We start from the raw sequence: 13,700 nt of genomic DNA, 5'->3' as shown, positions 1-13,700 counted from the left end.
TCCTAATTCTCTGACTGCAGAGAACTTACCATATCTTTTGTTAATTCATCTTCTATTGTATTTCAAAATGATCTAGTTCTTCATTCAAGTTCTGCAAGCCTCTTCTCCCCTTATCTATCCTCCATTTTTGGGAAAATCTCATTAGCTCTTTCTGTCCCTCAGCTCCAGACATACATACAAGTCTCTGCTTGACTCTGCTGATTTAAAGGCATTTCAAACTCAGCATATCTATGACTGAATTCATGATTGCTCCGTACAACTCCCCAACCAGGCCAGCCAACACCTTGCCCTCCTTCAAATGTTCCTTCTTTCCTTTACCTACCTATTTGGGTATCTACCTCAATACCTCATTCTCTCTCTGTCTAGGTCATCATGTCTTATTGGATTTGCCTCCTGAATATCGTAAATTCATATATCTTCATGACCACTCTCCTGGTCTAACCTACTGTACTGTCATTTCTTGCCTTCTCCCTAGTCTAAGCCACCACCTTCTCTAACCTAAAATGATGCAATAGTCTCTCGTTCTCTTTATTCCACTCTTGACATTGCAGCCTAAAGAAGTCTTTAAAATGTACCATGTAAGTACGATGATTCCTTTCTCTACTGAAACCATTCAAGAGCTTTCATTATTATTAGGATAAAAAGCAACATCCTTAACAAGGAGATGCATGAACTGTTCCTGGCCAAACTCAGCACCTTCATCTCCATTTAATTATCTCTGTTTAAACCCTGTGCTTCCCACACTGGCCACCTTTCAATTCCTCAGTTCACTGCCCTTCTTCCCACCTCAGGGACTTTTCATTCTCTATTCCCTCTGACTGGTTGCTTCTTCACATTTGTCACTTACTTACATTAGCTTTTCCTGAGTCTCTGAATTAGATTAGATACACCTAAGAAGTGCACCCTGCTCTTATCTCCATTAATAGTTAAGGCCTGAAATTATTAGAGTAATTGATATTGTTTTCCTGAATGGAATGTAAGTTACAGAAGAACAGGATTTTGTCGTTCTACTCACGGTTCTGGCACTGGTGCCTAGCACTGGGCTTCACTTGGCTGATAATAAATAGAGTGAATGGATATAGAGTTAATGGATGAACTATTTCAAAGAGGATTTGAGAAGCATCTGAAAAATATGGTGCTTTGGTAGAAGAATAAATCTGAGTTTTTCATTTAGATTTTTAAACGTGTTTGTTTCTTTAATGATGATTTTAAGTGTTCATGCCAAACTCTTCTAATATTGATGGAAGGGTTAAGATACCTTGTGGGGCACAGCCTTAATAATAGAGCATAAGGAACTAGAGGCAAGAAGGGATTACATTATCAGCAGGAGGAAGCAGATCCACATCCATTTTCCTAGGGAAGAGATCTGAATGGGAAAGCAGAGAGAGCGAGAACACATTGCCTTTCTTAAAAAACACATCACATCACTGAGCGATGTGAATACTTACTAATTAAAGCAACCAGAGTGAGTTCATGCAGGTGATGCAACTTCTCTCAAATCCCTGACATTAGGGCTTACCCTGCCAGTTTCCCTGAGGGGGTGTCTGTAACAGGGAAATGCAGCCACTCAGCTTCTTTTAGGGGAAGGAATTTTATGATGGGCCCGGTCCCTGGGAGTGTTGGAGAATTACAGTCACAAAGGTACCTTTCACACAGACTACAAGAATATCAAACGTACACATCTTATATTAGTCAAGAAACTTACCATTTTTCTTAAAAACACGTTCTCGAATAGGGGTTATAGGGCGGTTCACAAAGTTTTGGTCCTGGTGGACAAGGACTTCTTTGATTAAGGGCAATCCAGTTATAATAACTGAAGGCAAGTCACCGAATTCCAGGCTAAAAAGGTTCCCATATTTCTTCACAAACTGAAAAATAGTAAAATAGTCACAGAATATGCACATGTCTGTGTGTCCAGGAATAGAGGGTTTGTGTAGTTGTGGGAGCTTGGATGGGTGGAGGGGGTGTCTGTGTGCACACCTGTGTGTGCACTTAGGTCTGATGGTCTGATGGGGATGTTTCTACCTGTTTCCATTTCTCCTCCTCTCAACTAGACTCGGGCTGAATCCACTACAGGACATAGACATTCCTCATAAACATTCATTCATATGTTCAACTTCCTCGAATTGAGTGAGTATCCACCATTAGTCCTGAGAATAAGGCCTAAAGATTTAACAAAATAAACAAGGTCTTTAACTTCAAGCATCTTAAAATCTAGTGAAGGGAGAGAATTCATACATGTGACTCACCAGAGAAGGCTGAGATATGAACATGGACTTCTTAGTAAATCATATCTGTTTAACCAGGAGAGAATGTCCCCTTCCTCAACGTGTTCTAGGTGACAGAAAATTCATTATAGGGCTGGGACCAGGTATGGAGAAGAGCACACTAGTTCTGGAGCCATGTGCAAATCTTAACTCTATGGTTGACTAGCTGTGAGCTCCAGGGTAAGTTGCTTCACTTGTTCTGAGCCTCAGCTATAAAAGGAGAAAATAATTCTTCCCTCAAAGGGTTCTGTGAAGAAGAATGAGAGCAGCGATGTGAAAGGCACTTTGTTCCCTGGTACCTGGCAGACAGCCACTCGAGCCTCTGGGGAATGAATGGGCTCTGTGTGCAAAGGGATATGGAGGCACTTGCTCATGTGACAGACAGGACAAGAGCACGGGGATAATGTGAGACAGAAAGGAGCTGGTGGTCCCAGACAACCACGTCCACTGGGTGCCATGATAAGCACCTTTCACATTTTATTTCATTAACCTCACAACTACCCTATGGTAGTAATGATTTTCCTTGTCTCTCAGTAATAAAAATGAGTCCTAGCAGAAGTAACTTAGCCAAGGTGACAAAGCTATTGGGTGTTGGTGAAATTTGCCAAGCATTATGTAAGATTTAAGAACAAAGCCATGAACCCAAGATGGTGCTTGGACCTTAGAGTTTAGTGGATGTGACAGAATGAATGTGGGAATGAGGGTGAAGGAGCTGGGAGAGGAAGAGTGAGACAGAGAGAACAGAAGAGTGTGTGGGTGTGTCAGGAGTGTACACAAATGTTCAGGTATGTGCAAATATGGCTTGGACCACAGTCATGGGTCACAGATTAAAGTCTTCCTTGACATGCTTACTCAAGAGAGGAATCTAAGTAGACCTGCCCATTCCTGCAGACTGCAGTGCTGTGTCTTACTAAGGCTGTGGTATCAAACAGAAGTGCTCATTTCTGCCAGGTATCTGTGGCCCCACCTCCTCAGCTGCCAGGCAATTATGCTCTCCCATGTCACCTCAAGCTCCCTGGACTGTGTCACCCCTTCAGAGCAAATACCATGGATTTAGTCTCATTCCACCACCCTGCTCCCACATTAAAGACCAAGCCTGAACTCCATCCTTTCATTGTCTTGTTGGTCTACAGTCTTCCATCCATGTTTGTTCATCACTAGCACAGTAAGTCTGTCTTGTTAGAAAGAGCAGAGCCAAGATTCCATCTTAGTCTGGTCTGCCTCTAAAGTGCACCTCTTGTTCTAACAAATGGCAGGAACGGGTCTGCATAAATCAAGACATTTTATTTCATCATGCTGAATGCCTGGATGAACTTCTTAGGTTTTACAGAAAGGATTTTTTTTTTTTTTTTTTTTTTGTGGTATGCGGGCCTCTCACTGTTGTGGCCTCTCCCATTGCGGAACACAGGCTCCGGACGCACAGGCCTAGCAGCCATGGCTCACGGGCTTAGTTGCTCCACGGCATGTGGGATCTTCCCGGACCAGGGCACGAACCCGTGTCTCCTACATCGGCAGGCGGATTCTCAACCACTGCGCCACCAGGGAAGCCCAGAAAGGATTTCTTAAAGAAAGGATTTCTTGACTATTTCAGAATATACAGTAAAAATATTTTTGGAATGGCTGAGAGTCTCAGGTTAAGCTAAAGGACTCCTAATTGACAATGTATACAACCTGGAATCTCAGCTTGTTCTTGGGGGGGGACTGGGCACTCCAGTAGTGTTTACTGAAATGAACTTCCACAGAGTTTCCCCTCTTACCAACTCTCTGCCCACGTATATTTCTAGTCTGACAGAACTACATCAAACACTTTTATGGCATGATCAACTGTGTAAACATGGATCCATCAAAGGACCTCCTGCAGCCCTGGTACCAACAGTGGTGCTGTCTACCAATTCTTAAGTAACCATGCCAGTCACTGTGCCAATGGCTTTACTTGGAGGTAAATGTAAGTCCCAGTGTCATCTGAGAAGACTTTGTAAGGTAGAGAATACATTTCGATGTATAAAAACAAACAAGTTCTTAAGAAAAAGAGAGTGTAAGGGAAAAAAAGAGGTTAAAAATAAGGTTGTTCAGCCTCCTACACTATTGGTGGGGATGTAAGAAGGTACAGACACTATGGAAAACAGTATGGAGGTTCCTCAAAAAAACTAAAAATAGTGTTGCCATAGGACCCAACAATCCCACTCCTGGGCATATACCCAGACAAAACTATAATTCAGAAAGATACACATATCCCTATGTTCATAGTAGCTCTATTCACAATTGCCAAGACGTGGAAACAACCTAAATGTCCACGACAGATGAATGGATAAAGAAGATATGGTGCATATATACGATGGAGTATTACTCAGCCATAAAAAGAATGAAATAATGCCATTTGTGGCAACATGGATGGAACTAGAGATTATCGTACTAAGTGAAGTAAGTCAGAAAGAGAATGACAAACACCATATGATGTCACTTGTGGAATCTAAAATATGACACAACGAACTTATCTACGAAACAGAAACAGACTCACAGACATAGAGAACAGACATGTTGTTGCCAAGGCAGGGTGTGGGAGAGGGATGGTATGGGAGTTTGGGGTTAGCAGATGCAAACTATTATGAATAGGATGGATAAACAACAAGGTCCTACTGTATAGCACAGGGAACTATATTCAACATCCTGTGATAAACCATAATGGAAAATAATATAACAAAGAATCTATATATATGTATAATTGAATCACTTTGCTGTACAGTAGAAATTAACATAGCATTGTAAATCAACTATGTTTCAATTTTAAAAAAAGGTGGTTCAGGAGGCTAAACAGGCTTAAAATCAGAAATGAAAATAGAAAAATCAAGAGAAAAGGAATAGCACAGTAGCTATAAAAGGCAAATAAAAGTGATAGGTTACAGGAAATTTCATATGAATGATAAATATTCCAAATGTAAGATGAAGCACTTAAATAATAAAGTAGAGCAAAATAAATGTTTAGAATAAAAAAAAATTAGAAGTGGTGAGTTAGTGAGACAAGAGACTGAACCACAAGATATAAAGTTGAAGAAGATTCTACTTAATTTAAGTTCTTAAACTCTAAAGCCAACAGAACAAAGACAGGAAAAGAGAAAAAGGAAAAAAGGAAGAGTGTATCAATTCTTATTCCCACTAGCAGTAGGTGAGAGGGTCTGTTCCTCTGAACACTCACCAGCACTGAGCTCTGTGCTCAAGGAGAGCTAAGATTCTCAGTCGCTAAACTGTATTTTAAAATGTGTCACTCAATGCATTTGTATTGCTTTTATAGTTACAAGGTATTTCTATCCAATAAAGCACAAAAAAGAAACCTAAGGACATAGGGAATAAAGCTTCATAACACTTCTTACACTTTTTAAGTCATAAAATCCTTCAAAAATCTAGTATGTTATGGATCTGGTAAAGCAAAACCCTGTACACATGAATACATTTATGCATAAATGCAGTTAACCAGTCCCCTGGGGTCTCTGAACTCCTGCTAAGGATACTGATCTTACTGGTAGTTCTTGGCATTATGCTAGGTTTCTGGGAACAGCCTGTGGAAATCAAATTCAAGTTCAATCCAACAGGTTTTTATGAAATTCTTTCAGAGTTGTCAGGCACCTTCTGACATTGCTATGTTATATGTGAAGGCAATACAGAGATCAATATGCTATGGTGTTTTCCTGAAGTGTCAAAGCCTCTTGTGGAAGGCTGACTACAGAAAAAAACTAATGCATAGTGGAAGATGATATATGTTATAATGCTGGAGCAAGGGGCATGAAGCTATTGAAAGAAGAGAAGAATTCCACTCCAGGTACGGGAGAAAGCTTCTAAGAGGAGCTGATATTTGGGCCAGATTGTAAATGAAGGTGCGAGTACCTGCAAACGGACATGTGTTGTGAAGGCAAAGATTTTAGGCTGTGGGAATAGAATACACCAATGCAAAGACAGGAAAATGTGGGCTTTCAGGAACAAGTGAGCTCTCTTTTCTGACTGCAGTATAGGTTCATTAAAGAGCACTAACCCTGTGGTTGGTCAAGGCCAGGTGCTAGAGGTACAGGTCCTTAATCTTAAGATGCCCCCAATCTAATGAAGCATACAGATAAGTAACCAGTTCTTATTATTACCATTCTGTACAATAAATTATTAAATGGGGGAAGGCAGGAAGTGCATAAGGGGACCAAAGGCTAGGATAGGTTTCTGGGAAAAAATACCTTCTCATTTGTGTACGGAGAGGGGAAACAAGCCTGGTAAGTTAATGTGAGCTAGACCAAGGATATACAAATGTCAAGTGAAATATTTTGGATCTTGTTTGTTTGCAACTAGAAAACTGATTAGGAGAGGTAAGGGCAGTGAGTGCTTAAGAACTTGGATTTTTGAAGTCATACAAATCCATTTATATCCAGCTTCTGCTTTCACTTTCTATGTGATTTTTGGTCAAGTTATTTAACTTCTCTGTGTCCCAGTTTCCAAATCTATAAAATGTGGGATATTACTAATTCCCATCGTTGGGATGGTGGTGATAAGTAACCATAAAACTAAAATAAATAATAAAATTATTTATTGTTATTGATATATTTGAGAGTATATTTTAGCAAAAGGACTCTGGTTAGATCTGGACATAGGAAAGGAGGGGAAGTGGCCAGAGAGTGGATTAATGCAGCCCACGCAGCAATCAGGCCAGACAAGGTATGCAACCTCAACTGGCTTTTCCTTGAGTTTGTTACTATAAATTTTTGAAGAAAGGAGGAGGGTGGTAGATATAGAAAGAAGCATCAACTATGTGCTAGGCACCCTGGCAGTAAACTGATATTCATGAACTTGTTTGATTCTTATAATAACCCTACAATGTATTCTTTGTTTTTCAGAAAAAGAAGCACAGAGATTTACTGCCTAGCTGGTGGTCATAAATTTGGGCTCTTCCTAACTCACTCTGTATGTCTCATCCTTAACTGAAAGCATGAAGATATTCTCTCTCTCTCCTCTGAGTGATGAAGCTCCCTAAATATTAGCTTGCCACATAACTTATTAATCAAAAATCACATTTCTCAGCTTCTCCAGGTGTGGCCAATGGGACGTAAGTAGTGGTGATGTGTGCATCTTCTGGGTCATGTCCTTAAAGGAAAGTTGCTTCTCACCACCTGCTCCTTTCCCCTTTCCATGGACTGGAACTCATACATGAAGATGCTGTAGGATGAGAGCAACATGATAGAAGGAACTGGGGTTTCTGGATGACCTTGTGGTACAAAGCAGCCTTCCTACCCTGGTTTTCCTGCCTACATCTGAACTCATTTCTGAGAGAGAAATAAATTTCACTCTTTTTTTACATCACTGTATTTTGGGGCCTTTTTATTACAAGCAGTTTAATGTATATCCTCATAATACATTTATCCACCTTATCTACCATTCTCCCACTTTAGTCCAATAAGATTTTCTCTTATTTAAATACATGCACATATAGCTGTGGTAGAGGAAGTTTAGAAAAAAAGGGGAAAAACAAGAATGGCTCATCATGCCATACAAATAGGCCAGTTTCTTCACTGCCCTCTCACTTTGTTTTAGCTCATGTCACTTCCTCCCATTTAAAAATCTCCTGTCTACTTTACTCCATATAACCACTTGCCTAACATTTCTTTCCAGTTCAGCCAAATTTATTTCAGCATTCTATAGAGGTTATCCCCATGGCTTCCCATTCACAATGATCCCACCTCATGATATCTCATTTGGTTACCAAAATTTTATAACACACATTTCATCATACACTGTCTTGTACTGTGCCTGTCATATAATAAGCACTTCATAAATGTCTGTTGGATAAATGAACCCCTGGATAAGTCAATTACCCTCTAACTACATTGTGAAAAGTCAGGTAGCATAAGCCAGAGAATAGGTATATGAGTCAAATAGTCCTATGTCCAAGGCCTTGTTTGGCCATTATCTATGTTGAATAACTTGGGGAAATCGCTTTACCATTTTCAGCCCATCTGCTCAGTGGTAAAATGGAAACAACATCAGAAGATTGTTCTGATGTTCTGATTGTTTCCATATCATCTCCATGGGATACAGGTGCCTCCTTATTTCTGTAGAGCGGTAGAAATCAGAATTTCGCCCACTGACTACTTCAAGGAGTCTCTTTACTGCAGTTCAGGGGTGATAGTCACAATTCAGCTCATAGAGTCAGCAGGGAAGGGGCACCGCCTTATTGCAAAGGTAGGATGAAGGCAAGTTTCCATGCATCTTCTTCACTGCTGTAGCCCCTCATTAGGATGTGGGAGGGTCACATCTCTTATGGTATTTGTCTCCAGAAAAGGAAAGTAGAAAGGTTGAAATGTTCTGTCCTGGTGGACCACCCTTTATCTGGTCCTTTGACTACAGAGAACAGTGTTTTATTGGTGTTACTTTTTGTATGTGTCAGTATCATGATGATGAGGAGGAATAAAATGGGATGCTTTTACTCACTCTTGTCTGGAATCAGAAACTTGGTCTGTGTCCTTGTTTTACCATTAAGATAGATATGACTAAATAGGTTAAATGATTTTTAGCCTCATGTCATAAAACTGGCCAGGGATGAAACTGAGGCTAGGGTCTTATCTCTGGCCCAAAGATTTTTCATCAGAAGTGTTAAATTTTATTTTATATAGGTTTGCAATGAAATATTTTTGGCTGTAAAAAAATGGAGTTAAATGGTGTGATTTAGTTGTAATTAAATTTACATTCCAGCAATTTGGAAACATTAAGTACCTATCATTAACTACCTATCATTACCTATCTATCTTTACTTACCTATCTATCATTACCTATCAGCTATAACATTAACTATCTGCTAGGTCTTGTATGTGGATGTATATTCATTTTCATTTGATCTTCACAAAAGTCCAAAATTACTCATGTTATAGTCCAAAATTACTCATGTTACCAAGAGCCAGAGAAATCTCAAATTGAATGAGTTGAAACTAATACTGAGATGATAAAGATGTTGGAATTATAGGATAAAGATTTTAAACCAGCTACTGAAAATATGTTTCAATAAACAATTATACTCTCAAAAAAATTTTTAAATAGAAAATCTTAACAAAGAACTAGAAAATATACATAAGAACCAAAGAGAAATTTTAGAATTGAAAAATACAATAATGTAAACAAAAAACTCAATAGAGCAACTCAGTGGCAGAGTGGTAATGACAGAATAATCAGTGAAATTGAAGACATCAATAGAAAGTGTCCAATCTGAACAACACAGAGAAAATAGATTGAGAAAAGATAAAACAACTGAGCTTCAGGGACTGATATTAGAATAACAAAAGATCTGTCAGTTGTGCAATCAGTGCCAAAGAGTACCAGAAGGAAAGGAAAAAAACATGGACTTGAAAAAATATTTGAAGAAATAATGGTTGAAAAATTCTCAAATTTGGTACTAGAAAAACCTACAGATCCAAGAAGTTGTGAGTGAACCCAATAAATCCAAAGAATTCAACACCAAGACATATAATCAAATCTCTGAAACCAATAAAAACAAAGAAAACTTCTTGAAAGCATGCAGAGGAAAACAACTCATTACTCATTGGGAACAACAATTCAAATTACAGCAGATTTCTCATCAGGAACTAGAGAGTACAGAAAGAAGTAGCACAACATTTTCAAGGGTTTAATAAAAGAAACTTTCAACCTACAATGCTATATCCAGTGATAATATACTTCAGAAAAGAAGGTGAAATAAAACATTCTTAGATGAAGGAAAGCTAAGAGAATTTTTTTGCCAGCAGACCAGTTCTAAAAAAATAGCTAAAGAAAGTTCTTCAGTTAGGAAAGAAAGAGCAACAGAAGGGGTAAATAAATGGGTAAATACTGTAGACTAATCTTCTCTTCTTGAATTTAACAAATCATGTTTGACAGTTAAAAGAAAAATTATAATACTGTCTGAGGTGGTTCTCAATGTCTGTAGAGGTAATATTTAAGACAATTTATATATTATAAAGAGGGGGAAGGTAAAAGGACCTAAAGAGTTTTAAGGTGTCTGTATTCCACCTGAAGTGGTAAACTATTGATACTTATTGCAATAAGTTATGTACACATGTAATCTTTACAGCAAGCACTTAAAAACAATACAAAGAGATATACTAAAAAGCACTATAGATAAATTAAAATGGAATTCTCAAAAAATGTTCAAGTGACCCACAGGAGGACTGGAAAGGAGAAACAGAGGAGTAAAAACAAAGTGAAAAATAGGAAACAAATAATAAATTGGCAGACTTATGTTTTAACAAGTCAATAATTACATTAAATATAAATGATCTAAATTCACCAATCAAATGTCTGATATTGGCAGAATGAAAAAAAATTACCCACCTATGTTATCTACAAGAAACTCATTTCAAATAAAATGGTATAAGTAGATTAAAAGTAAAAGAATGGAGAAGCATATATTATGCAAATACTAATCAGAAGAGAACTGGTTTGGCTATATTATACCAGATAAATTAAAATTCAGGCAAGGAAAATTACCAGAGATAAAGAGGGACATTACATAATAAAGAGCCAATTCACCAAGATGACATAACAATTTTAATGTGTATACACCATCTCAAAGAGCTGTCAAATACATAAATGAAAACTACCAGAACTGACTAGAGACATAGAAAAACAAGTAATTATAGTTGAAGCCTTCGACAACCCTCTCCTAGTAACTGATAGAATCAGTAGACAGGAAGTCAACAAGGGTTCAGAAGAACTAAAGAACATAGTCATTTAATTATATCTAATTGACATACAATATAGAACACTCCACCCAACAAAAGCAGAATTCACATTTTTTTTCAAGTATGCATTGTGCTGTATCTTGGGTCATAAACCAACCTTAACATACTTTTTAAAAATTGAAATTATGCAAAATATGTCCTCTGACCATAATGGACTCCAACTGGAAATCACTAACAGAAAGAAAACAGGAAAATCTCCCAATATTGGAAATTAAACAACACATTTATTAAAGAAGGGCATAGGTTTAGGAGCCTATCTTTAAAATTCTGTAGACTAATCCTGTACCAAATGTCTGTTTCTCCCAGAAAGTGATAAAAACCTTCTCCATCTGAATTTGAGTTTATATTATAGGCTTGTGTTTAAAGTGCTCCAGGCATTTCTAGGGAAAGGGGAACTATTTTTTGTTAGGCACCTACAATAAGCTGTATTCATATTGACCATTCACTCTTTTATTTAATGTTCACACCCACCTATCACAGTGTTGTCTGTCAGCAAGGTACCTGTGCTGAGAGGCAGGGAAGCAGCTGAAAATGCTTGAGAAAGTGCTGGATGTTGGAGGGAATTTTAAGGAATTCAGAGTGGCCACAGTTAGGAAGCCCTGATGGGAGACGATTATAAAGAAGTGGAAAGAGGCTACAGCAAGATTTCCAAGTGGCTCCCTAAGGAGTCTGAAAGCTGGGAAGCAGCAAGAAGCCTTGAGAAAGCCTAAGCAGAGGAGTGACATTTTAAAATGATTACTTTAGTGAGAGTGGATTGCGGGGCGAGGAGGCTGAATGTGAGGGGCTCAGTCCTTGTGGGGATGGGAGCAATTCAGTTGAAAAGCGGTGAGGATTTAGGTAGCAGTATCACCATTTTACACATGGGAAACGGAGCCTCCGAGAGGGAAAGTACCGGATTTTTCCCCCCAAGGATAATAATATTAAAAATACAAAGTGATTATATTATAAATATAATGTCCCAATAATAGGTAACGACACACAATTAAATGACTTAAAGAACATATCGTGTCTGGCACACTTAAATAGTAAACAGTTAACAAAATTTCATCCCTAGAAGTGGAATCATGCCGGTTGCTGGTGAGGAGAGTGAGGCTCAAAGCTACCCGGGTGCCCGCTTTAGCCTCAGAGCCCCCCAGCCTCCCGCCCTCGGTACCCGGAATGGCCCTTGTCCTGCAGATAAGGGGCAGGACTCGGCCCTGGCACCTTCGCCCACTCCTACCCTCTGAAGCGACAGGTGCCCCTTCTCAAAGTCCAGTTGGAAGAAGTTGCCTACGAAGGGCAGGCGCGGGGGCCCCGGCGGGTAGTTCTTCGGGCGCCGCCTTTTGAGGAAATCAGCAAAGAAGAGAAAGGCGACGGCCCCCAGCAGGACAGTGCGGGGACGGAGAACGGTCCAGAAGGCAGCCGCCAGGGAGCCCAACGCCGCGAGCATGGCGGCGACCTCGGTTCGCTCTTCCGCGGTCTGATCCAGCGAAGGTCCCGGCGGCTCTCAGCCTCTAAGCTGCCAGCACTGCCCTCCTTCTCCGCCTGCCCCCGGCCCCGCCCCGCCCCGCCCCTCTTCCCTGTCCAACCCTCTCTCCGCCACGCCCCTACCCTGGCCCGCTAGGCTCCAGCGGAGCCTTGTCTGCATGACCCGTCTGGGCTCTTCCTCAGGCCGAGCCTCCTGCCACGCCCCCAACACGCCTCCACCCGGTCCTCTACTCCCCTCAGCCTTCTCACAGCCGGCCTGCCGCCCACCAGATGCCTGTGGCCGGATTCCTGGGAGAACAGCAAGGGTCTCGGAAAAGGCCTGGCTACAAGCGTTTTTATTAGCTAGTTAGACAGCCTGTCTCTCTGTGAGACCATCGGGGCTCTTGAGTTTATGATGTCATCGCATCTCAGAGAGGGCCGCGGACACTTGAGCTCTGTGTTTTTCTATCACCGTCTCACCAAAAGACTGAAACCACGCCTGGTAATAAAACAGGAAAACAGCAGCACCTGATATTTCCTGGGCGCTTACTATATGCCAGACTTCTTGAGATGAATTGCTTAATTCTGACAAATTTATGCAGATACCCTTCGTTCCATCTTGCAGTTCCAGAAACTGAGACAGAGGTTAATATCAAATACGTGGTAAATAAATGAATCCACCGGTCTGCAGCACATTTAAAGGAGGCCCTGTATTTGTAACTGTTTCGAAGTTTAAGAAGCATTACATCAAAGCTCTAGCACTGAGGCTAGTCTTTAATAGATGCTTAATGATCATTGAAGGTAGGTGTCTTAGTCCTTGTCTTTTTTGGTTTGCTTGGTGAGATTCTTCCTCTGAAGCCTCAAGATGGTGTAGGACCCCAGGTTCCAACCTTCTATGCTATCCTGTATGCCTACCTGTGTCTCACCATTTGTGAGATACTCAAAACGTGAAGCATAGTACTGGAATAGTATAGCACACACTCAGGTTCTCAACATATATATAGACAACCTGCTTAAAATCTTTTTTTGTGTGTGGTACGCGGGCCTCTCACTGTTGGGGCCTCTCCCGTTGCGGAGCACAGGCTCCGGACGCGCAGGCTCAGCGGCCATGGCTCACGGGCCCAGCCGCTCTGCAGCATGTGGGATCTTCCCGGACCGGGGCACGAACCCGTGTCCCCTGCATCAGCAGGTGGATTCTCAACCACTGCGCCACCAGGGAAGCCCGGGAAGC

The 13,700-nt window shown here is 40.5% G+C and overlaps 1 protein-coding gene across 4 annotated transcripts in view; it reads right to left on the bottom strand.

Moving 5' to 3' along the window:
• CYP2J2 (cytochrome P450 family 2 subfamily J member 2) overlaps positions 1–12,529 on the bottom strand; it is a 99,462-nt gene extending 86,933 nt beyond the window's left edge. For 2 of the 4 annotated variants that reach the window (XR_010835219.1, XM_059040705.2), the window contains exons 1-2: positions 12,243–12,529; positions 1,706–1,868 (exon numbers count right to left, since the gene is read on the bottom strand). Coding sequence is in view for 3 of the 4 variants with exons in the window: in XM_059040705.2 (XP_058896688.1) it covers positions 1,706–1,868; positions 12,243–12,452 (373 nt within the window). In the remaining variant the exon portion in view is untranslated. The remainder of the gene's footprint in view (positions 1–1,705; positions 1,869–12,242) is intronic. The other 2 variants (XM_059041452.2, XM_059042884.2) reach the window with 2 other exon arrangements.
• Positions 12,530–13,700: the final 1,171 nt, after the last annotated feature.

Source organism: Kogia breviceps, chromosome 1 (assembly GCF_026419965.1).
Source record: "Kogia breviceps isolate mKogBre1 chromosome 1, mKogBre1 haplotype 1, whole genome shotgun sequence".
Taxonomy (NCBI): domain Eukaryota; kingdom Metazoa; phylum Chordata; class Mammalia; order Artiodactyla; family Physeteridae; genus Kogia; species Kogia breviceps.
This window is presented reverse-complemented; position numbering and strand designations above follow the sequence as displayed.